We start from the raw sequence: 26,435 nt of genomic DNA, 5'->3' as shown, positions 1-26,435 counted from the left end.
TAACTCTAATCTGATATTTACCCACAGAAGATTTACTATTCACTGAACACTGCTGTTCCATAAAATAGTTATTCCTTTCAAAAGGTTGACTGTGAATAACATTCATGAAGTGACACAGATAGCTGTAATAGGGTTGAGGAAAACTTGAATCTAAAGCAATTAAAACAATTTTAATAACAATTATATTTGTATTTCCCACAATTACGTTTTCACTACGTGAATTATTTAGGTTTTTATATGCTTGATTATAAAAATTAATATAGTTATGGCTATTATTGGTAATGCTACAGAAGCAATTGGAATACAAGCTGTATCTCTCATTTCAGTGGATTATATATCTATGTATTCTTGATTTAGTTTTTGATTCTTTCATCAATTTATTCACCTGTTTTTCTTAATTCATTAGCATTTCAAAAGAATCATCTTTTGTCACATGAATACCGCTAATTTTATTATAAGGGTCTCGACCCGAAAAGTCACCAATTCCTTCTCTCCAGAGATGCTGCCTGTCCTGCTGAGTTACTCCAGCATTTTGTGTCTACTGCTAATTTAATGATTACTTCAGGCAGTGGCTTGCAAGTTAATAACTATTAGGGATTGCTCTGATTTGCATCTCTGAGCATTAATTTGGGTAGCAGTTGTAACAAAGAACCAATAGCATGAAACAAAAACATGTACAAAGATTCAGTTTGAAATTTAATGGGCTAATATGCATGTCAGGGTTTAGCTTTGGCTTCCACTAATGAAATGAACTGTGTAGAACCACCACATTCAGCTCGGGCATCTGCAAAATAGATTGTATTTGTAAAGAAACCTGATAATCCATTATTATGTGAAATAATTTTCATTCACAATTTTCAGTTCAAAAAGAAACCGTTCTGCATGAAATTTAAGTTCTGCATGATGTATATTGTTGCCAATAACTCGTGAGGTGTGGATCTGGAATTTGGCTTTGCGTTTTGCTCATCTTGTCTTTTTAATTTGGCTCCTACTTCTCTAAAATATTTTAGTTAATTTAATTTTCTGAAGGCTAAGCTAATTTATCAGACAGGTAGAAACATAAATGTTAAACAAATCTTGCAACCATAAATACATGTAATGATGCACTAAATGTAGATTAACCACAATATACTACTGGAAAGTTTTGAAAGGTAATTTGTAGGGTTTACTTTGCTGTTGCTCTCCAGCTCCATCTATAGGACAAACAGGAAACTGTTTGAATTGTATGTTGCATAGCTGCAGGTAGTCTGTCTCGGGGATATACAGGAAGGCAGGGATCACTGCTGACTGATAGGTTGAGTTTTTTGCAGGCTTTGAACTTCAATTGTTCTTTTTCTCAGTTGGCTAAATACTCTGAAGCTGATAATGAATATCATTATTGATGCCTGCTTTTGCGGAGGAATGGTGTGCATGAAATAGAAAGTGATCCTTGCTTTCCAGGCCGTCGCATGGACGTATTGTCGGGAGGATGGAATGGGGATAATTGGAAAATGTTCTAATTGGACTTGGCTCGTTCCAATGGGCAGTCTATATCAGGCTTCTAAAACGGGTAGTCTGTTGAGAGCTTTGTTGAGAGAGGAAACAATTCAAGGATATTCTCAAAGCCTACTTGAACAAAATGTAACATTCCCACTTCCTATAATCACTCAAAATGACAATGAGCATTCTGAATAGCACCTGGAGCTTCAAGTGCCTTTGGGAGCATGCAGAAACCCAATGAAAACGATGGGAAAAGCACGCCACCTCCCATGCTGCACGCCTCACCAACTTCCACCTGTGGTGGTGTCTGTATATCCCACAATTATCTCATCTGTCACCTCAACCTACAGAATTAGAGTGGAAGCATGTTATTCTTGCCTTTGCCAGAAATGTTGCAACATTTTCAAGTGAGCCTGAGGTGTACATTTCCAAAAAAACCATTGCAGGCTTATACTGTATAATTTTTTTTCAATGATGAGGATGCCCTGTAGACTTCCATCACCTCAAAGATAAACTTAAAGACTCCTACATCATTATTTTTGTAAATTTAAAAACGTAATATTTTCTCTTTGCTGTGGAAATCTTGGCTATTATATGTGTTTACATGCTAACAGAAATGACACTGGGAAAGTAACCAAAGGTTCTCCATCTTTCCGAATGCCTGACTTGTGTACAGTCCCTACATTTCAGTGTATGTACCTTTTTTCATTTTACTTGGTGTTTTGTCAACTACCAACAAATGCTTGTCCAGAAAAAGACATTAAGTGCTGGAGTAACTCAGCGGGTCAGACAGCATCTCTGGAGAACAATGATAGGTGACAATTCGGGTCTGGACCCTTCTTTACATTGATCGTGGTGGGGGGGAAGACTGCAGGAAGAGAGGTGCAGGACAAAGCTGGGCAAGTGATAGGTGGAAATCCAGTGAGAGGGGTTTTGGATAGGCAAATGGATGGTCGCAGAAAGGAAACGACTAAAGGTGTAACATGAGGAGAGAAGAGTTACGAAGTGTGCAGGCACAGGAAGAAATACTGGTGGAAGAGGGGGAAATTGGTGTGAGTCCAGGTGAATCACAAGGAAGAGAGGAGAATAAAAGGGAAAGTAGGTCAATTAAATTACCTGAAATTGGAGAATTCAATATCAAAGGATATCACCTCGGGCCATATGGATGGCAAGGGTGTTTTGTTTAAACATAGATGCGAATGCTACTGAGTATGAACTATTCACTGAGGATGTCTGAAATTGTTTGCAGAGTTTTAATTTTGTACTCAACTCAATATTCTGAATGATGAAGGCCAATGTGCCTAAAGCCGTTTGTTACTACCCTATCTACCTGTGATGTCACTTTCAACAAACTATTTACCTGTACTAGATTCCTCTGCTTTATAACATTCCCCAGAGCCCTACCATTCACTGTGTATGTCCTGTCCATGTTAGTGCTCCCAAAATGCAACACCCGACATTTCTCTGTATTAAATTCCATCAACCATTATCGCCAACTATCGTAACATATATGAAACAGGTAGACAGGTACATGATAGCACAGGTTTGGAGGGATGTGGGTTAAACATAGGTAGGTGGGACTTGTGTAGCTGGGACATGTTGGATGGTGTCGGCAAGTTGGGCCGAAGGGCCTGTTTCCACGCTGTATGACTCAATAACCATTCCTCAACTCACCTGCCCAACCGATGAAAATTTTGCTCAACCATCTTCACTATCTACAATACCACCCACCTTTGTGTCATCTGCAAACATGCTAATTATTCCATGTATGTTCTCATAGAAATCATTGATATAGATGACAAACAGCAATGGACCCATCACCATAAGCTGAGGCACACCACTAGTCACAGGCCTCCAGTCCGAAAAGCAATCATCCATCATCACCCTCTGCTTCCTTGCATGAAGCTAATTTTCTGAAGGGTCAACTGTATCTCCTTGAATCCCATAGGATCTAACCTTCCAGCTAGCTTACCATGCGGAACTCTGTCAAATGCCTTGCTGAAATCCATGAATACAACGCTTACAGCTCTGCCTGCTTCGACTTTTTTGGTCATCCTCAAAAAACTCAAACAGATTTGTGAGACACGACCTCCCTCGTACAAAACCATGTTGACTATCCCTAATCATCATCTGGTCATCTAAATGCATGTATATCCTATCCCTCAGAATATTCTTTCGTAACTTTCCAACCACAGATGTTAAGCCCACCGGCCTGTAATTCCCAGCTTTTTCCCTGCAACCCTTCTTGGATAGAGACACAACATTTTCCGCCCTTCAGTCTTCCGGCACCTTGCCTGTATTTAATGATAACTCCTAAATCTTACTGAAACCACACTCTGCAAAGAGGTGGGCAACTGTCACCACTCCATAGCTGCCACCCTGAGGGCAGCATGCGTTGGGAGTTAGTCTCAACTGTATAGGTAAGATCTTATAATGGAACGGATCCTCTCACCACCAGCCAAGCCCAGGTCTTGGTATTGTTGGCGATGAGGCATTTTGCCAGACTATGGGCAGTCTACTTAGGGAATCGCCCAACAGGATCCATTGGGTCCTTGTCCCTCAGAGCCTGGATGATGTTCCATGCTGATTACTGCCTGATGGACTAGTGTCTAGAAGAACTTTCCCACGAAGGATAGGTGGTGTGGCAATGTCCAGTTGACTGGCACATCGCCTATCCTTCTAATCTTGGTCTAAAGGAAGCTAGCAAACAAAACAGGTAGCCCCATGGACAGTAAATTTTCCTTGTGGCTGGTCTGACTCTTCTACCATTTAACAAAGGCTGATTCTCAATGAACATTTGCCTTTTATGGCAACTTGTTTCTGAAACTCAATGTTGTTGTATAGTATAAAACCATTGTATCTATGCCATGAGTTTAAATGCCTAACTGAACAAAGCCCGTTTATTTATTATGGGCTGGTTACCACCACTTTGGTGTTTGACCTTCATGTACTTGCTAGCTTTGTTCTAACAATTTACTGGGAAATAACCAGCAGCATTTAGTAAGGAAGTGGTATGTTGATCTTTATTGCAATAGAATTTGAGCATAGGAGTATTTATAAGCCTGAAGGTCAATCTTTTTACCCGTTACAACATTTTGGGGAATTTGGATGTTACTGGCAAGGCCAGCATTTAGTGTCCATTTCAAATTGCCTTAGAGAAGTTAAAGGTGAGTCACCTTTTTAAATGGCTGCAAAGCAGGTAAGGAACGGAATTTGGAGATTCCTCATTTTTTTGGAAATGTCTGGAGAGGCCGCTCCCTCCCCGGAGACTGCGGCACCCGAAGTCCTCAGGCGGTGCTGGCTGGAGCTCCGACTCTGGCAATCTCGGATCCCAGGCTCCGCGGTGTTCTAAATCCAGCGCCGCTGGACGCCCGCAGCCACAGCTCCTCGGATGTTGGAGTCGGCAGTCACCGCACTCTGGAGCTTACCGCACGGCGACCCGGTAAGGCATCGCCCGCTCCATGTTGGTATCCCTGCGCCGCCGCCGAAGCTGGGGCTCTGGCCGGTCCTGACAGGAGACGCCGCTCCAGTCCGATGGTAGGCCGCGAGGAAGGGGCGAAGAAGCAGCTCGGAGGGAAGCTGCCTCTCCGACCAGGTAGTTGACTAAGAAATAAAGTTTCCCCCTACCCCTCCCCCACCCACCACATAAAAGACCTCCAACTAACATTTTGTTTTTTAACAGGACAGTTGTACCACTCAGATTTAGACCTAACAGGATGAAGGGCAGGGAAAAATATTTCCAAATCAAGTTGATGTGCAAATTGAAGTAAAGTAATGTTGATTCCCATACTTGGCTTGGTTAGCTTACAATCCAGTGGTATGAAGCTTGGGTAGCTTACAGCGTGACAGTATGAAACTTTGGGTAGCTTGCAACCCAACAGTGTCAAACTGGAGGAACAGTGCCTCATATTCCGCTTGGATAGCTAACAAGCCAATGGTATGCATATTGAATTCTCTAATTTTAGGTAACTAATAAATGAACAAACAATTCTCTTCCATACTTTTCTTTCCCCCCCCCCCCCCTTTTCCACTCTCTTCCCTGTGCCCCATCTGGATGCGCACCCATTTCTCCCACAATCCACCCCTCTTTATCCTCCCCCCCCCATCTATGCCCTCTTTTCCCCTCATCTCCTCATCTGCCTTTTGTCCTTTCACCTCCAGCTTTTGTCCACCCATCAGCCAATCAAACCCCCTCACCTGTACCCACCTATCACTTGCCAGGCTTTGTCCTGCCCCCATCTCACCTCGCCTTTCTCCCTCCCACTACAATTCATCTGAAGAAGGGTCCTGACCCAAAATGGCAGCTATCCACAATTCTCCAGAGATGTTGCCTGCTGTACTGAGTTATTCCATCACTTTATGTCACTAATGATCCTTGGTGGTAATGGTCTTGGGTGCAATTAAAGTAGCCTGAGTGAGTGGCTTTGGTGCATTTCTGGTTGATGCTGCACTGGTAGTGGAGGGAATAAGAGTTGAGGATTGCCAATCAAGTGAGTTGCTTTGTTCTGCACACCGAGCTGCTTGAGAGTTTTTGGAGCTGCACTCATCCAAGCAAATGAGAGAGTATTCTGAAGTAGTTGGTTTTTGACTTGGTTTTACTGCTGTTAAAAGCAAGGCACCATTCAGTCTGATGATCAATCTGCCTCCTATACACTGACAATATTCATAATTCGTCCAACAACAGTGGAGTTGTCAGCGATTTTAAAGATCGATTTGAAACTGTTTGGCTACATTGTAATGGGTATAGAGCGAGTAGAGCAGATGACTGAGCACAGCCTTGATGTGCCCTTGTGCCGATGGTTATCGAGGACAAATGTTGCTGCTAATTCATACTGATTGTGTTCTGTTGATGAGGAAGTTGAGGATCCAGTTGCATAGGGATGCGCACAGACCCAGTTCCCTGAGCTTGGTAACCAGTTTGGAGGGGATGGTGGGGTTGAACACCGAACAGCTGTTGTCTATGAACAACAGCCTAAAATATGTGTTTTTATTGTCCAAATGTCCAGTGCAGAGTGGAGAGCCAGAGAGATCACATCCTCCATTGATCTTTTGTGGCGGTAGGCTAATTGTAGTGATTCTAAGTTCTTGCTGAGGTAGAACTTGATATGCTCCATAACCAACCTCTCAAAATACTACTTCACAACGGACATCAAATAAGATAGTGAGCGACTTCACACAGCTATCCCCATACCCCATTTGCATTCATGGTGCTGACGTAGAGACGGTTGAAAACTTCAGTTTCCTAGGAGATAATATCACAACCAATTTCTGGACCACTCGTATTGAAGCAACGACCAAGTGGGCACATCAACGCCTCGACTTCTTTAGAAGGATTAGGAAGTTTGGCATGTCCCCTGCAACTCACACCAACTTCTACAGGTACACCATAGAAAGCATTTTATCAGGATGCATCGCAACAAACTTTGGGAACAGCTCCATCCAAGACTGCAAGAAATTGCAGCGAATTGTGGACGCAGCCCAGACATTCATCCAAACCAACCTCCCTTCCTTGACTCCTTTTATACCTTGCGCTGCCTCGGCAAGGCCAGCAGCATAATCAAGGATGAGTCGCACCCTGGCCACTATCTCTTCTCCCCTCTCCCATCAGGCAAAAGGTAAAGAAGTATGAAAATACACACCTCCAGATTCAGGGATAGTTTATTCCCAGCTGTTATCAGACACAAACATAATGGTGCCCTGAAATGGGGGGGACTATTTATAAACACTGCTGTAATTTCTACGTGGTGAAACCAAAATGTATAAAAATGGCCTTTATTAAAATCCGACAATGTGTGCTTCAACCACATGTGATTTATTTCTATTACAAATCTCAAATTGTGGAATACAGAGGCAAATAAATAAATGATGGGTCTTTGTCCCAAACATTATGGAGGGCACTGTATATCTGCAGCATTCGTGTGGCTGGTCCAGTTGAATTTTGAGTTAATGGTATGGCACGTGATGATGGCAGATGGTTAATTTCCCTCTTGTTGCACAGTGCCCTCCATTGGGTTCAGATCGGTTGATTGACTTGGCCAATCAGGAATTGACCATTTTTTTGCTTTGAAAAACTCCCTTGTTGCTTTAGCAGTATGTTTGGGATCATTGTCTTGCTGAAGAATGAACTGCCGGCCAATGCGTTTTGAGGCATTTGTTTGAACGAGTGTCCATACACTTCAGACTTCATTATGCTACTACCATCACTAGTTGTATCATCATTGAAGATAAGTAAACCAGTGCCTTCAGCAGCCAAACATGCCCCGGCCATAACACCCCCACCACGGTGTTTCACAGATGGTATGCTTTGGATCTTGGGAAGTTGCTTCTCTCCTCCATACTTTGCTCTTGCCATCACTCTGATACAAGTTAATCTCATCTGTCCACTAGACCTTTTTCCAGAACTGTGGTTGCTCTTTTAAGTACTTCTTAGCAAACTGTAACCTGGCCATCCTATTTTTGCTGCTAACCAATGGTTTGCATCTTGCAGTGTAGCCTCTGTATTTCTGTTCATGAAGTCTTCTGCGGACAGTGGTCATTGACAAATCCACACCTGACTCCTGAAGAGTGTTTCTGATCTGTCGGACAGGTGTTTGGGGATTTTTCTTTATTATAGAGAGAATTCTTCTGTCATCAGCTGTGGAGGTCTTCCTTGTCCTGCCAGTCCCTTTGCGATTAGTAAGCTCACCAGTGCTCTCTTTCTTCTTAATGATGTTCCAAACGGTTTATTTTGGTAAGCCTAAGGTTTGGCTAATAGTTTTATTCGTGTTTCTCAGTCTCATAATGGCTTTGATCGCGCTGAATCATCGTGGCCACCCTCCCTTCCCCCCCCCCCCCCCGTTTTAAGAGGTGGGGACGACCCCGGGGGGGGGGGGGGGCGGGGAGGGAGGGTGGCCACGATGATTCAGCGCGATGAATGGAGGAGGGAGGTGTCGGTCAGAGGCGGAAGTAGGGGGTGTGGGACTGAGGATAGAGCGCGGTGATTGGAGGAGGGAGACGTCCTGCTGGAGCAAAGATTATAGAGCAGAGCTTGAATCGGCTCGTTTGCGGGGCTTTTCATCGCCCGGCCCAGCGCAGCTTAAAATCGACATCGGGATCTTCCACCGCCCCGTGGTCAAATTGGTGCATTGAGGCGATCAAGGCTCCCGATGTTGAAGGCCCCGCCGAGCGATGAAAGGCCCCGCGAACGGGCCGATTGAAGCCCCACGATTCGGGGCGGACGAAGCTGCTGTTGCCGGAGTTCGGAGTAGGTCACCAACCAGGTCAGTTGCCAATGTTACCTGCCAACAAATTGTGTCCCCCCCCCCCCCCCATGTTTTGACAGCGATTTCCGTGCCTCCAAACACCTGTGAAGCCATGTGTCCCAAACGTTATGGTGCCCTGAAATGGGGGGACTATGTATAAACACTGCTGTAATTTCTACATGGTGAAACCAAAATGTATAAAAATGGCCTTTAATAAAATCTGACAATGTGCACTTTAACCACATGTGATTTTTTTCTATTACAAATCTCAAATTGTGGATCACAAAGGCAAATAAATAATTGATGGGTCTTTGTCCCGAACATTATGGAGGGAACTGTATGTGGTCATGGCCTAACAGTTTTATGACATGATTAGGTTTTAATTTCCATGTGTTCAAATTATCTGGTAGTAATGCTTGTTTTTTCATAAATGTACTGTAGAGCAGTTGTACAAACAAAGAACTGCAGATGCTGGTTTATACCAAAGATAAACACAAAGTGCTGAAGTAACTCAGCAGGTCAGGCAGTATTTCTGGAGATAAAGGATAGATGACCAATTGGTTGTTGTATGTAGAAGCTTGCTGCATTTTTGATTCGGGTCGCATCTTGTAGCAAATGTATTTGAAAGTGGTTAAGATAACTTTAGACAACAAGGTCATTCATAACTTGCAAGTAGAATGCAATATACAACCTTTTATCAGAAAATGTAAACTAAAAGTTAGGCTGCTACTTTAAGTTTAAATTTGTCCTTTAAGATGTAAATAAACTAGGCGTTGAAATCAAAGCAGCAGATTCTATTCATTGAACAAAAGGATTGCTGCCACAGTCAGAGGCTTCGTGTGTGAATAAACCACATCCTGGTGCTAGTTAATTAGCAAAGGATTATTAATGATGCTTAGCTGCATTTGCTAGTCTTAGGCCTGTTATTGCAATCAAATGCGTTAGTACACAAGGTAGGAATTATCATTGTGATGCAAAGAACAGATTAGTTAAATTAACATAAGAAAGGTTGAGAGGGATTTTTTTTTGTTTTGTTTATACAAAGCTATGTCCCCAAAGGAGTTTCGATGTTAACACTAAATACTGCTTCACTCTGCAATGGTGTTTGTAACCGCATTGTAACCGTTGAGCACAATTTTAATGATATAATTAAGTTTTTCCCTAACATTATTTTTGTATTTGTTGAAATAATTGCCATTTAAAGTGAAAAGGTTTTTTTTGCCTGAGAATTATTTCCATGCAAATATTTCATTTCATTTCATTTTCTAGGAACCAACCGTTTCAGGCCTCCTATTCTTCCAACTAGCATTGTTTCTTCTAGTGAAACAGCAGCAGTGGGTGGTTTAAACGATAACATTTCTGATCCTTAAAGAATGTTGGCCTTCATAACAAGAGGATTTCAGTATAGGAGTAAAGGGGTCCTTCTGCAGTTGTATAGGGCTCTGGTAAGACCACATCTGGAGTATTGTGTACAGTTTTGGTCTCCTAATTTGTGGAAGGACATCCTTGTGATTGAGGCAGTGCAGCGTAGGTTCACGAGATTGATCCCTGGGATGGCGGGACTGTCATATGAGGAAAGATTGAAAATATTAGGCTTGTATTCACTGGAGTTTAGAAGGTTGAGGGGGGGATCTTATAGAAACATATAAAATTATAAAAGGACTGGACAAGCTAGAAGCAGGAAAAATGTTCCCAATGTTGGGCGAGTCCAGAACCAGGGGCCACAGTCTTAGAATAAAGGGGAGGCCAATTAAGACTGAGGTGTGAAAAAACGTTTTCACCCAGAGAGTTGTGAATTTGTGGAATTCCCTGCCACAGAGGGCAGTGGAGGCCAAATCACTTGATGGATTTAAGAGAGAGTTAGATAGAGCTCTAGGGGCTAGTGGAATCAAGGGATATGGGGAGAAGGCAGGCACGGGTTATTGATTGGGGATGATCAGCCATGATCACAATGAACGGCGGTGCTGGCTCAAAGGGCCCAACGGCCTCCTCCTCCACCTATTTGCTCTGTTTCTAAAAGTTAAACGTGATAATAACAATGCACGTTTTATCTACTTTTTCTCCACAGTTCTTCAGAGTCATGTTCAACTTTTTATTCTGTGACAATAGCTGATAATGTATTTGATGTTTTAACCCATTTCATTGTGGAAAATTGACACTATACCCGAAAGACCATGAATGTTGGGACAACTGGAGCATTCCAAAATATTTTTTATTTGTCAGGCAAGAGTGTTACGGGTAGTTATTTAAAGTACAGATTGGACACGATCTGATAGGTTAGTTGACGGGACTCTGAATATTTCTTCTCTTATGACCCAAGTTTGCATTGATGTTATTCTGATGAAATACTGTTCAATGAAGTTGGTTTAATATCTGTATTTTGAGCAAAGGAGTCAGTCTCTTCCCTGCCATTATCCCTTAAATGTTTATGTTATTAATTTCTAAATTCTGGACTCAAATGTACTCATCTACAATCAGAACTGCCCTCATTGCATCAGATGTGCATAACTCCTATGCCATAATTGCCTCTGGGTATCATCCTGGAATATATATATAACAGCACCCTGTTCTTCTCCTAATGGTGTCACCCAAATTTCCCCAACATTTAAATAGCTCACAGACACTTTTGCTACAAACCTTTCCCCACTCTTTCCCTTTCCCACTGTCAAATCTCACGTAATCTCAACATTGCCTTATTTCTGAAGACTCATTCCCTCTTGGTTTCTTTGCATGTTCCAGACTTTCTCTGGGTTCTCATTTGCTCCCTTGACCCCAGGTTAAAGTGCCTTTTGGGGTCTGATTGACACTGTCGTATCTCAATTAGAGTATTTAAGGAAAGGATGCTTTTGTTTCATTCTTTGACAACAATATGGTGTATAAATCCAGGGCCATTTAACTGCCTCCCCAGCTGGTTTATGCTGGGGTGAATGGTTAAATATCACTCTGATTGCTCTAAAGAGTAGATTTATTCAAATATTTTTGTTAATTAAGAAGATCTGTTCATTTAAAATTGTTCTCTGGTTTCAATGCTTCATATGGATGTTTTGATTTTTTATTGTTTTGAATGAAATAGCCAGCTGATTTTCCACTGTATGTAATACATCAGGAAGAATCTCTGCTAGAGTTTAATTGACATTTTATGCTAGCTGATTATTATAATAAAATATACAAAGGTTGTTGGAATGTTCAGGGTAGATTATGAAAGTGGTTTAAAAGACATTGTGTGTTGCATTTTATAAATGGAGGCATAGAGAGCAAGTGCAGGAAAATATGGACAACAATGGATCAGTTTTAATTGAAGTTTGAGTGCAATTCTGGACAGCATCCTTTAAGAAATAACTAAACACCTTTGCATGGAGTGCACAAGAGGCTTAATAAAATAATTCCAGCAGGAAGCACTTTAGTTATTTGAATAGCTGAGAGAAACTGAGGTAATTCTCCTCGCTGCATAGGAGGAAATGGTCGAGATGTTTTAAATCATGAAGGTTATTGACAAAGTTAATTGAAATAAACTGTTCGTGTTGCCAGAAAGGTAAAAAACTAGGGGCCATGAATTGAAAGTGATTGGCAAAAGAACCAAAGCCAACATACAGAAAAATGTTTTTACACAGCAAGTGGTTAGGGTCTGGAATGCACTGCCTGGGGTAGTAGTGATGGCAGTTACAATTGTGTTTGAGAGAAAACTGGGTATGTATCTGAACAGATTTTGCAGAGTCATGGAGAAAGTGGAGGAGTGGGATTAGCTAGATTGCTTTAACATAGATTCAGTGCAGACTTGATGAGCTGAATGGTTTCATTCTGTGCTGCAATCCTTTGCCATTCTGTAATTTAAAATTCCACTTTCTACGTGTACTGTAGATAATTCTCTATTATTAGAATGCAAACAGATTAATCAAGAGATTTTTTACCACGGGAGTAGACTGTAAGGAATGAAAATTGTGTTTCTATTAAGATGTATATACAAATTTAAGATGTTTTGCATCTGAATATACCATTTTTGTTTAGGATTTTGCACATTGTAGTGCTTTACTTCATTCGATGTGTGCTTATAGAGTTGACCTTCACTTTAGGTGGCCGTGTTTTTGGCTTTGATTGTTAGTAACCAGGATCTAAGGGCAGAGGTCAGCAACATAAGTGCACAAAATTGTGCATTGCTACTATCAATTCTTTCTGCAAAAATTTTTAAAAGATAAAATAAAACAATTAAGTGGGGAGCTACACTGATGTTATCACCAAAAGCATCAATACTCTGCAACTTTAAATACACTGATTTTGGGATTCATTTCAATTTAATAAATTGGCAACTTTTGCGGCTGTTTTGTGTCGACAATTCTTTTTGGGATTGTTTTTGAGTTATTGTTCTGAACTGATTATATATAGTATATTTATTTCCACATCAGTTAACTCGTCAGCTCAGACCTTACAAATTGAAAAGGCACACCAATGCATTTCCTTGAGAGTAAATTCATCGCCTTTTGGCTGTTATTGGTTGTCAGCTATAGTCCTGTCAAATATCAGCTTTCCAATCATGAGGCTGGGGCCTGGTCAAGCAACTCCTCTTATTTTAATGAGGACCCTGTTGGCAAGGAGGTGTAACATTTAGTATATTTATGAGGACAATGTTTTCAGGACTTAAGAGAAAATTAGCAAATGTGAAGTCTTATTTTTAAATAGTGAAAGTTATTTTCCCAATTGGTGCAACGTGAGACCGTCAGGTACTCTATTTGGCTTTAAAACATAATTTGAATTCTTTAATTTGAATCTGAAAAGACCTTATTGGTGACATCACACGTCATTAACATAAAGATCCGATTCGGCTGGCTTTCATCAACATAATGGCAGGGAGATGTGCTTCCAGGAGGACATGGCTCACTGATCAGGAAGGGGGACTAATCATGCCTTTTTAAAAGCTTCTGTCTTACTTGGAATGAAGCAAGAATCAACCTTTATGGAAGGTAATGTACAGTGCAATGTAGATGTTTAGGTTTGTTGCAGAATAAAACTCTGGAAATTTTGTTTCACATTAACTGTGTTGCAATGAGCATTAGGACTTGTTCCTTAGATGCTGTTCATTTTAAGCCCGTGGTTATATATTGGCATTGATGGATCTGTGGAGGGAGGATTCTGGCTTGTAATAGATAGACTTGCTTTGCCATTGACAACATGTGTGTTCTAATTCTGCTGCGTAATCTTTTTACAATTGCCAAAAATCTAGTTCTGATTATATTTTTAAAATGTTGTTTGGATTGTACCACTAATAACAAGCTAAAATTTATCAAAGCTAAAAATTGTAACTTGCATTTGTAGATTCATTTATTTTACAACTGCAATGGTGTTGCCTAGCTACAATGTGAGTGATAGAGACTGAAATTAAAGCAATTTGGTGCAAGGTTTGTCATTAACAATTCACTTATTTGCTATTGCTGGTGGTTGTCACTTAACAGCCCAATTTTAAATTAAATGCTACTGTTCTGTGGTTAAGGGTTAATCTTTGAGGTTACAACGTTAACAGAAAAATAGGGCTATCAGTTCCATTCAGATAACCTTTGGTCATCAGAGGACTCGAAGCAAAGTTGTGACCTTAGGGCTTGAACTTTACTGTCACATGACCAGCTTGTAAACTGACCTGTGGGGTTGACTGTTGCATCTAAGCTTCACAGAAACTGGCAGTGGGAAACATGAGGTGCTTTCTAACTGCTGGAGATTTGTAACAAATTTTTGCATGGATGGCTGCTATGCAAGTTACTGGCAAACTGGGAGAAGAATGAAATGGATACATGGGAAGGTAAATACTTTATTTAAATTTGTTTTCAGCTGCTGTGCAGTTTTGTAAAAGATTACCAGCAAACAAACACTGGCTTTAGGGGGAGGGGATTTAGCAACTGTCTTAATTTTTAAATGAGCAAAGTGACATTTTTTGTGCGGTTATATCTATATGTACATTTTAGGAAGGAGAATAGTAGAAAAGGCTCTATCTCTCAGCATTGCTGGTCAAGTAGCAAACCTTACATTCTGGTTTTGATTAACAGACCTCTGCTCTGTGCTCTGCTTTTCACATGCAGCATTTGTATTCAGTTTTAAAAAGGAATGTTCTATCTTGTAACACAAAGTTGTTCAAGAAGCTTTGTTTTAACTTTGAAAAAGGTTTATCTTCTGCCAGTTAATTTTTTATGAAATCAGGGTGACCTGATAATTGCTTCTGATGTGCAACTTACCAACCCCCCCCCCCCCCCTCCCCCTCCTCACAGTTAACCCCCTCCCCACCCATTTCCCTGGGGCTGATGCTCACAAATGGTATATGGTAGATAAGCTGGATTTGAGAATGGAATGTAAAGAGAAACAAAAACGTATTGTCTCTTAAATATATTTGTTTACTAAGCCTTTTATTAATTTGGAAAATAGCCTAGCCTATCTCCAGGCTTCCATTGTTTGTATGTATGCAGCTAGAGAACTTGGGAGCATCTGATGGCCATTAAATCCTCTGTAGGCCACAGCTTGTGGCTGATATCCCACAGGCCCAGTCAAACTCTTATTCTTACTGTCTGTGATTAACTGCTGTTGATTTCAAAATAGTGCAAAATCAAGAGTAAAAAAATGGTTAGAAATTAAAATGGACATTCTATAGCAGATAGAAACCTTCTGAAAAATCTATGCATTTGATTGAAATATAAGCTATACTGTTTGAAGGGTTGATTTGTGCTGTCATATGACAGCTTTTGGTGTGTATATTCATACTTAGAACTTCCACATCCGTTTGATAGGAATGATCAGCTGGAACAGGAGGTGATAGTGTAACATGACCCCTAAATTGGTGTGTAACAGCTGAGTATGAGGATAGACAGTAGTTTTATATAAATAAAATGGCACTCTCTGTCAGTTAAACTTTAGAACAAAATCTGTTGTAAATATTGACCTTTAAATAAATGCATGCTTTGGTGGAAAATCCCAAAAGGTGTCATTTTAAGGGGGCAAGGAATGACTGCTACTATCTCAATAATTTGTGCATCATCCAATTTTATACATCACTCTCTGGAGTTGCTGATAATTTTCTTGCTGTTGCTATGATCACTGTTTAAAATTTAGTTACATTTTCAGGCAGGTAATTTAGGAATTAACATTTGCTTTTGACCTTTGGAAAGTTGTGAAGTGAGAGTGTAAATAATCAGAGAAATACTCTTCAGTTATGATTAAAATAGTAACAAGAGTGAGGAGCAGCAAGATGAGTCTACAATTTACATGTTTTCCATACATTTGTATCTTTAATTGTAAACAAATGTTCAAATTTTAGAGAAGTGAGAAAATGCAGTTAGCATTTTAAGAAGCCTGAGGATAGATGTTTTCCTTTCGAATATATAGTAAATTCCAGTTTGAACTTAAATAGAAATGTATTTATATTAGTACAAAGATATGCTTGATGTACAGCTTCTTTTGTGCATAGAAATATAATTGGCAAGAGGTGAACTGTTTTTTTAATTGCAGTATTAACTTTTAAATTCTGATCTAACATTACATATTAGTGTCTGAATAGTTTCATTGAGAATAGCTTGAATTTTTGGAATGTGTCATTTAATGGCGAGATTACCTTTTAACAAGGATGTAGTGTTTTGTTGATGGTTAGAATACACATTCTGTTCACCTAGAATAAAGTTATTTCCTCAGGAAAGGAATGCTAAATTATCATTTGTAAGATCTATGACAGTTTTAAAAAACTGTATTTGTTTAAATTTCACATTAGGTTGAATTAGCAGAGTTAGCAATGAAAGTTTTCGTGAGTGAAAACATTTTTTTTTAAATTACATATGTAGTTTGCTTGAAACAAATAAGGTTTTCATTCCTTCATTGTGTTGTTTTTAAAAGTTAGCTTAGATGTTGGAAGTTTATCAGTTTTTAGAATGTTATACAAATACATCATTATATTGTAGTGTGCCCTTAAATGAAAAATTGTCCTACTCTGAAACATCCATCTAGTAGTTTGATGCACAACATAATTAGAATGTGTAATGAATCCTCTGCTACAAAAAGTATTTGGGGACTTTTTGTTGTTGTTGCCTCTGCATCTTATGAAACTGTGCTGCTCGAAGTCACTGAGGCATGGTTACTTGATCCTCATCAATCGGGCACAGCACTACAGCTGGAATAGTGTGGGTTAATCTATTGAGCTTTTCACTATTGGTGCGACCACAGGATTAGTTCAGATCAGCAAGGCCTGGTCTTTCAACGTGTAGCTTGCCACGCAGGAAGTCTTATTTATTTTGTTTAGCTCCTAGATTTGGTTGGTGTGTTTGTGAGTGTGTGAGGATGGTGGAGGAGGACTGAGCGGAGCAGAAGATTGATGTTTGGGGGTTGGGATTGGAAGGAAGGTGGGGGAGGGGATTAAAAGCTTTAGTAATTACTGTACCAAGGGTGAATTGCATTGGTTCTGTTTGTAAAAAAAATCCTGATGTGACTGACCTACAGTGATGTTAATAAGGATTTTAATGCCTAAGTGTGTCTTTCAATGGAAGTCGGTAAAAAATCCCGATCATAGAAGTTTTCTTGGATCCATTAAATTTGTGAATTTATTTTTAGTTTAACAGAAATAAGTTGTGATTTGACTAAGAGGTGCACATTCAATTCTTATAATCAAGCCATCTCCAGATTACAAACACTGGTACATATGAGCGAGTACCATAAGGTTATTAAATCCAAAAGTCTGATGTACATTTGTGCGACAGAAGTTGTTTCCTCTTTCCACTTATAGTCATTGTTTTTTCATATGCTTTTGATGCCATTCATTGCAATACCATGGAGGTACGGTTACCATTTTAAATGTGTCTTTTCTGACGTGGACAAAATCAAATCAATCCGTAAACCCATTCGTAACCCCGGACGCTAGATTTTTGATTGTTAGGTACAGTATTTTAAATGTATTGTTATAAACTTTGTGGTGGGAATTAGGATTTAATGACATTAACTCCAATCTAAGTTAAGACTGGGGACCTTTTATTGTCGAGATTTACAAGAATATATTCAGTTGTACAATAGTGTTCACATTGTGGATGCAAGACAGTTATGAAATGCATCATTCACTTAAATACATATGGCTCAGCATAATCATGGTATTGACCTCTGCATTATTATTGCCAATGTCAACCTTCAACCATTCCTTTTTCCTTTACGTGAAATTATTTTTGTACAAGGAGAAATATTTCTTAATATCTGATTTTTGTGGATCTAGATATATGTGGGATATTGTGGTATATTTTTTCCCAATTTGTAATAAAGTTATTACTTTATCATTATTCCCCACCAAAAAATTATAATTGATCATTTTTAAAGGAAATGTTTACTTTTTCTTTTCCATCCCATCTCTATTTTAGTTGGGTTGCTTGTTCATTTTGTCATTTGTGGATTGGAAGAGAGTTCCAGTAATTAGAATGCTGGGATAGGAATTTCAAAAAAGCTTTGTCATTATAAAATAAGTAATCAAATAGTAAGTAGGTAAATTTTATTCATATAGCACATTTAAATCTCCTCACGTTGAAACCAAAGTGCTTTACATAGAAGAAATTAGGTTTCCATACATAGGAATAAAAGGACCACTTTAACTAGATTATGAAAAAGTATAACATGAACAATTGAATGCAAACGATGCATTGACAAAATTGGTTGACCACCAAGTTTTAATTGATGTGAAGAAGACAAGAAGTTGTAGAATATAGTCAACAGCAGCCTGATCATTGAAATGCTTACATTCTAGTTTGAATTAAGTAAAATATATTTCTAATTTCTTATGGTATGCCATATTTAAAAAATCCCCACAATATCTTGAACTAAGATTATACCACACTATTTTCTTGATATTGATGCAACATTTTGCTTGCCTTCATTTTTTTTTAATGTTCTGAGCTCACAGCATGGTTAGCTTATTTTAGTATTTTTTATACAATATGTTAGTCAATTTATGTGACATGTCATCAGTCCTGCTGACATGACCTCTCTTGAGATATGGAACTTATATATGCACTGTTCCTGTGACAGAACAAAGTGGATGCAGCTAACTGGAATTTTATTCCTTCAAAACACACAAATACAATAGATTTCCAATGCCGAAGGTCATTGGGGAAAAAGTGGCTAAATTGTCATAAAATCTCCAAGCCACCAAAATTAGAGCAGCATAAAAACATGGAAATGTTGATAAATGGTCTAAACATTTGCTGCAAATTTTAGTTAAAGGTCTTGCACTTCGTTTTCATGTACAATCATTTCTGCACTCGAGATGCATATTTTCACTATTCACAATATATTCACAATGGTGAATAATGAAAAGCCACTTTGTCTACATAACTCGAGGCAAAAAATTCATATGACCCACAAAATGAGTAGTGATGTGAGCAATATTACAGATCCTCAGTTAGTTTTCTCAAAGATACTCCATGCTTCGTGTAATTTCAAGATGAAATTAAAAAAACTATTATATACATGGCAAATTTAAACATTTGTACTTAGCAAACCCAGTGAAACTGCAATAATACCATTGCATATTCATAGTTTTGTGATATATTGAACAGATTAATATCTATGTCATTACAAAATGCCAAAATTAACTTGCAATTCTTCATCTTTATCTCAACCAATAGTAATAAAGCCAGAGAAAGATTAAAATTCCTATTAACATTCCAAGTGTTATATTATTACCCACTACTAGACACACAATGGCATGAATCACAAAAACCTCCTCCCTACACAGAATTTGTGACTGTTAGAAGACTGTTATATGTCCATTACTTTTATACAAAGGCATGGATAAATGATAATCAGATCTCCGAAACCTACAGTACCATATAGTACAAAGCAGCTTGTATCCCTCCATCACCCTTTTCTCCCAATGCCTCTAGTCTGAACCCTTCCCTCATTTTTCTTCACTCTGACCACTATTCTCGAACCACTTCCCTCAGCCCTTGGTCTCCAGCCTTCCCAACTCCTCCCCCTTTGCTAACTTCCATCCCAGTTATCCCATTTCCTCTTCCTTCCTTCCTTCCTTTGATTCCCATGGCACCCAAGTCCAGCTGCCCTTTAAGTGTCCACAAACCTCTTGCGGAAATCCTCAGGGGAATTATGAATTGCTGTCCTGGTAATGACTGAGTTAGGCCGAAAGTGGTCTCCTGCGGTGTCCCCAGATGAGGGATTTCTAGATGAGGTCTAGATGAAGATGAAAAAATATATATTTCGCTTGAGCAGCTTACACCCCAGCGGTATGAATATTGACTTCTCTAACTTCAAGTAACCCTTGCTTTCCCTCTCTCCATCCCTCCCCCAGTTCTCCGACCAGTCTTACTCTCCCCGATTACATTTTATCTCTGTTTGCTTTGTTGTCACCTTCTCCTAGCTATGATCTATAGAATGATCTATTCTACATTTTCCTCGATTTACATCTCTTTTGATGTCTTGTTTTCACACCCGTTACTCTTCCTTATCTCTGTGTCTCCCTGTCCCCTGACTCTCAGTCTGAAGAAGGGTCTCGATCCAAAACATCACCCATTCCTTCTATCCAGAGATACTGCCTGTTCCGCTGAGTTAATCCATCATTTTATGTCTATCTTGGGATTTCTCAGAGATGGGTGTGGATTCTGATTATCTCACACTATCTTCATCCAGCAGAAACAATGGTTACCCTGCTCCTTTTAAACTCCCTGTGCAATTCTAACCGGCTCCTTTTAGGTTTTGTGGGATATTTCAAGGTTCTGGGGCCTTTTCCATGCTCCTTCCAAACAATATGTAATATGTACAAGATGCATGCAGCAATTTGACAGCTTACCAAATGGTTGATCTTTGCCACCTAGAAGGATAATGAAAGCAGGAATGTGAAAATGTTATTTCCATCGTTTCCTTCCAAATATTTCACTCCATTACTTGGAAATGAATATAAATATATTTGCCATTCTGAAAATCGAGTCCATACAAGGTCCATGTAAGAGTAATCAAATCACATTGCTTCTTTTCCAGCTCCCTTTTAAATGAATGAATCTGCTTCCATTAATACCCTAACAGCATATTCCAGATCCTAACCACTTGTCAAATAAAACAAAATCCTCATATTAATTATTTTGCTCGTGACTTTCATTCTTTGTCCCCTAGTTCCTGATGCTTCATTTAGTGAGTACAGTTTTGTTTAGTTTGTCTACACCCTTCATGATGACCACCATAAGATTCTCTAAAATCTTCCTCTGATCCGACTTTTCCAGTCTATCTGCATAATTAAAGTCCCTCATCCTTGGAATTGTTTGTTTACAAAACCCAAGGTCCCATATGCCTTTTTAATGACTTGCAACCTGCCCTGCCGCTTTCCACAAGTAATTCCCTCAACTTTCTTTATTGTATCTCTTTTAGAATACGTCTTCTAGTTTATCTTGCCTTTTTTTCAATCTTCCTACTAAAATTTATGCTTAGCATTTCTCAGCATCAAAATTTATTCTCAGCATTAAATTTATTTTATCATCTATTCCACAAGCCTACTTATAAACTGGGATGGAAGTTTATAACACACCTCCACACAGTTCACTACATCTACAAGTTGCTTAATACTTACATTTTGAAATGGTGTCCTGTGTACTGAAATCCAAATCAATAATAGGTATTATGAAAAGCAGTGGGCCGAGTATCAATCATTTGTGAACTCCGCTGAACATTTCCCTCCAACCTGATAAATAACTTTTCATCAGATATTTACCATTATTTAGCAAATTTTCTATGAGTGCTGCTATTGCTTTTATTCTTTGTCCTTCAATCTTGCTGATGTCTTACATGGCATCTTATCAAATGCCTTATGGAAGTCCACATCCACTGCATTTCCCTCATTGACCTTTATCATTCTCCAATATATTTAATCATATCTATCAGAAATGATTTACCTTTAACAAATCTGCCTTATGGGCCTGTCCCACTTATGCGACTTTTTCGGCGACTGCCGGCACCCGTCATAGAGGTCGCCGAAAATTTTCAACGTTCAAAATTCAGCGGTGACCAGAAAGATGCTACGACTCTTTGGGCGACTGATGAGACTACTCACGACCATACAGGCGACACCCTGGCGATGCAAAGCCTGTATGATCGTGAGTAGTCGCCCAAAGAGTCGTACCTTGTTCTGGTCGCCGCTGGATTTTCAACATGTTGAACATTTTCAGCGATCTGCTGTGACTATGACGGATGCCGGCAAGTCGCCAAAAAAATCGTGTAAGAGGGATGGGCGCATTAGCTTTATCAAATCAATCCACACTTGTCCATGTGTGTGCGCTATAATTCTGTCCCTGGTTATTGTTTCTAGAGGCTTCTCTGGCACTAAATTTAAACTGACTATTGTGTAGTTTCTGGATTTACTACGAGAAAATCTCTACTATACTGTAGTGTAACGGGACAACATGTACAGTTTTATACAACTTGGGCACCATCCCTGATTCTATGGAAGTTTGTAACATTATGGCTGGGACATTTGCAGTTTCCTACCTTCCCTCAACATGTCAGATGTGCTGCTTCGTGTTTTATCAACTTTAAAAACAGCTATTTCCTTGTATCTCCACTGTCAATTTTTAGTCCACCAGAATCTCAATTTCATCTTCTCATGCTGAGATTCCAAAAGCACCAAAGTACTCATTTTGTAATTCTACCTCCATGAGTACATTTTTGGATCAATGCCATTCCCCTTACGACCTGTTTCCTATTCACATGCCTATAGAATACTTTTGGATTCCCTTTTATGTTTTCCGTGAGTTTTTTCTTGTGATGTCCCTTTGCCCCTCATTTTCTTTTTTTACTTTTGCTCTGAATCAACTATAATCAAGTCTGGATCTCTGCTTTATTTTTGCCCATATTTTTTGATTATCCATGGTGCTCCAACTATAATTTCTCCCTCGCTGCAATTGAAATGCCGCCACTTTTTGTTCATTTTTGCTCACAAAGCTTTGATTCTAATTAAACTAGATTTATCCCATTGATATAATTATTTCTCCAATTATTTTATCTTAGAGTGGTCTATATTCTTTTTCATTGCTGTACTAAACATTATGATAGGATCACTGTTTCCCAGATGTTATCCTCTTGAAGTGGTTCATTTCCCTGAATAGCATTGATTAAGTACATTTTCCTTAACATGTTTAAGTGACACAGAGGGAAGAGATTCTTCTACTATTACCACAATCTATATTTGAATTGGTGAAGTTTTTTATTATCATATTTGTTATTACCAGAAGACTATCAAATATCTAAATTTTTCCTGTTTTTTTTTCTTTGTACCACCTCATATGTTCCATGAATTGGCAGTTTATAGAATAGTCCATTCCAATCATGTAATCATATCACTTTTGTTCCTTAATTCAAAGTAGAGGTTCTGTCTGATCTTTCCAAGATATCCTCTCCAGCACTACAATAGTTGCTTTAATCAATGCTGAGCCGCTGACTGCTGTGCAGAAATACCAATGTCTTCTGGGATCTCCCAGGAGTCTATTTTAAACTTGAGTTAAGTGGAGATGAAGTCGGGAGCAAGCAAACTACACAAAACCTGCCCTTTTCCATGCTGAAAAATCGGCCTTGGTTAATTTGTGAAAATGAACAAATGTTAACAGATTTCAAAATTTACATACACAAATTTTCATTGGACAAGTGTGTTCATAACCCAACCTCCCCCCTCCCCCCAACTCCTCACTCTCCCTATCTTTTTGAATGTGAACTACATATACATAAATTAAGTTTCTAGCTTCCACTTGTGTTCTAGCTACTGGACCAAGTAATTATTAATGCTTAAAAATAATGGACAAACTATTTGTAATTCTTTTCGATAGTAATCAGCTGTGTGCTTTCTTAGCAAATGCACTTAAGGCAGCTCTGAAGGCAGGAATTCATGGATCACATTCCAAAAATTCCTGACAACATTGAGCTTTTTATAGTTAGTCACATAAGAAACATTCCGGTTGCAACACCTCTCTGAAATCCAAAGGAACCTTGATGCTTTCCCAAAACAAAATCAGAATGTTATAAATAGGTAGGGAATAGATTCTATTTGGTTAATGAAGCTCTAGCGTTTAAAAAGCTGTATCTTGAATTCATGTGTTGGCATAGTCTGTGAATGTGGCAGTGGGGGATGGTTTAAAGCATTCTCCCCTGTGGTTCTGACTCGGTCACCTTTTGGACCCTGTTTTGTTTCCGGGATAAGCAAAGGCGTGGAAATGTGGCTCCTCCCAAAGTACTCCTCTCCTTGCCATTGTTTACCAAAAAAACTAAAAATGATTTTTATATTTTAGCAAAGATCCTCGTTTGCAAAAAGTCATTATTTCAATTCTCAATTTAACCTCGAGCATGTTTTACAGAGGCAGTCAAAGTCCAAACCACTGGAGCTACATTCATTGAATATTAGTTAACACATTCAGCCAGTCTGAATCTAAGCTATATAGCATGCAATGTTATTTGAGCCTTATATGTATGCAAACTTGTGTTTGGAAACATTGGATCTTTCTAAAAACACTATCAAATGTTAACACGAGTGGGCCAGTGATGGCTGGCAGACAAAATATTCTGAAATGATACAACTTGGTAAGTGTATTTACTCATCATCGTTTTTCTAAATTAACTTATGATGCAAGGCAAATTGGTTTGAGGTCGTATTCTGAGAATGGGTGTAATCTTAGAGGATGTTTGGATATTGAAAGTGTGGTTGAGTTACAATATATGCAATGCTTTTGGCCGTGGAGAAAATTTGAGAGGTTTGCAGATGAGGACAGATTTCCAGAGTGCTTTTTAAAAAAAAAACACAGGATGCCTAACAGCTAATAAAGTACTTTGGATTTGCATAACTTTGTAGAAAACATAGCATATAATTTGTACATAATTCCCACTAGTAATAATGTACTATCCAGTCAGTCTACTTTATGCTGCAATTGACTAAGTATATGGTGTAGGAAGGAACTGCAGATGCTGTTTTTTACTGAAGATTGACACGAAATGTGGGAGTAACTCAGTGAGTGTCAGGCAGCATTTTGGGAGAAAATTCAGATCAAATGAATCTGTTAATTTCCTTTGTGAATATTTGAGAATGAATAATTCATCTTTTTGGCTACATATTTGCATGGTGAATGGAATATAAATAACTAGATTTGACACTCCACTGACGTCCTGCTTAGTGCTACCCTGCAGAGTGCTGATTCATTACAGTACTCTTGAACCTCTAGTCGGAACACTCCACAGATGCATTCCTCCCTGTTCCTGAAAAGACATCCACTCAAGCCGGAGGTAATGGTACCTGGAGTAAATCCCTGCTTCCTCCCCTTTTAAAACAGTGAGGATGGAAAATAATCTATGTATGCAGGTCAGACATTTGAATATTTAATTTTTCCACTATTAAAGAAAAGTGAGAGAAAGAAACCATGCATCTGATATTGGAAAATTACGACATTCTATAGAATTAAGCTTAAAATTATATAAAACCTTTAAACTTTCTATGATCAGAGTTGGCTTGGATTTCTGGCTTATAGATCATGCCCGAACCTCTGAATTTGGGAGATTTGATTATAATAGGAGATGGAGAAATGTATGGATGTTATTTACGTGGACTTCCAGAAGACATTTGATAACTCTTTAAACAGTTGAAATTCTTGGAATGGGAGGCTGATTGGTGGATTAGGTGATTGGGCAGCGATATAGATTTGCAGAATATAACTGTTGGTGTCCTGCAAGGATTTTATGCACTTCAAGTGTAAACCATTGCTATAAATAATAAATGATAATTAGACAGAAGACAGCTTATCTTTGTTTGCAAATGGTATAAAGATAAGTGGTATTGTAAGCGGTGTGATTGGAAACGGTGAATAGCAAAAATATGCCAAAGCATAAGAAAATGTGCTAGGCTCTGGTCAGTAGATTTCTATGCAGGCAACTGTAACCTGCTTCTATTTCAAGTATTTATCATTCAGAAAGTACTCTGTTCTGCTTTTGTTTAATCCTGTAGAGATTGTGAATTAGTCAGTTAGTTTACTGTCATGCACATAGAGATGCAGTGAAATGTTTGTTTTGCATGCTATCTCATCAAATGATACTAGACATAAGTACACTAGAGCCTCATCTGTGTTCCGGCGCTATGTTTCTTCATAATGTCATGGAGAGACCTACAAAATATTCTTAAATGCTCCTGAAATCCTGGCCTTGTACCTAGAGTAGTACAAGAAGGTGCTACAGATATATAAAGCTCTGGCTAATCTAGACCGTGGTGTTGTGGGAGCAGTTGTGGGCATCTTGGTGAATATATATATATATATATATAGATCTCACTGAAGTTTTCAAAATTTTCATGGATAGAGTAAATGGAGAAAACAGTTATTTTGGTTGGCTGGTCTCAGTCTGGAGTCAGAAAATCTTTGTGGCAGAATGAGATAGGAATTTGGAATGCTCTTGCATAAGCTATAAATGATGTTAACTCAATTAATTAAAAATCTCAGATTAACACATTTTTTAAAAGGTATTATGGGGCAAAGTAAATATGTGGAGTTAGGTCAACCATGATCTGACAGGTTTTTGTTGTTGAGCAAAAAAATGTGTTGGAGGCACATTGGAGGCACTCAGCGCAGCATCTGTGGAGGGAATGGACAGATGATGTTTCATGTCAGGACCCTTCTTCAGACTCAAACTGTAGTTGTCAGTCTGAATCATAACATGAATGAACAACAGGAAAGCAGCAGGAATCACAGAGGTGGA

At 39.0% G+C, this 26,435-nt stretch overlaps 1 protein-coding gene across 7 annotated transcripts in view; it reads left to right on the top strand.

Annotated features, from left to right (window-relative positions):
* The window catches only part of nr6a1 (nuclear receptor subfamily 6 group A member 1), a 238,002-nt gene that overhangs the window by 122,015 nt on the left and 89,552 nt on the right, over positions 1-26,435 (top strand). The window contains exon 1 of one of the 7 annotated variants that reach the window (XM_033048647.1): positions 13,557-13,675. The exons of 5 other annotated variants lie outside the window; for them this stretch is intronic. In XM_033048647.1, the coding sequence (XP_032904538.1) occupies positions 13,648-13,675 (28 nt within the window). In that variant the 5' untranslated portion in view covers positions 13,557-13,647. Of the gene's footprint in view, positions 1-13,556; positions 13,676-14,357; positions 14,506-26,435 lie in introns of those variants that run through there. One more of the 7 variants, XM_033048648.1, reaches the window with a different exon arrangement.

Source organism: Amblyraja radiata, chromosome 32 (assembly GCF_010909765.2).
Source record: "Amblyraja radiata isolate CabotCenter1 chromosome 32, sAmbRad1.1.pri, whole genome shotgun sequence".
In the NCBI taxonomy this organism is placed as follows: Eukaryota; Metazoa; Chordata; class Chondrichthyes; order Rajiformes; family Rajidae; genus Amblyraja; species Amblyraja radiata.
The sequence above is the reverse complement of the archived record's forward strand: the minus strand, read 5'-3'. Positions and strand labels throughout refer to the sequence as shown.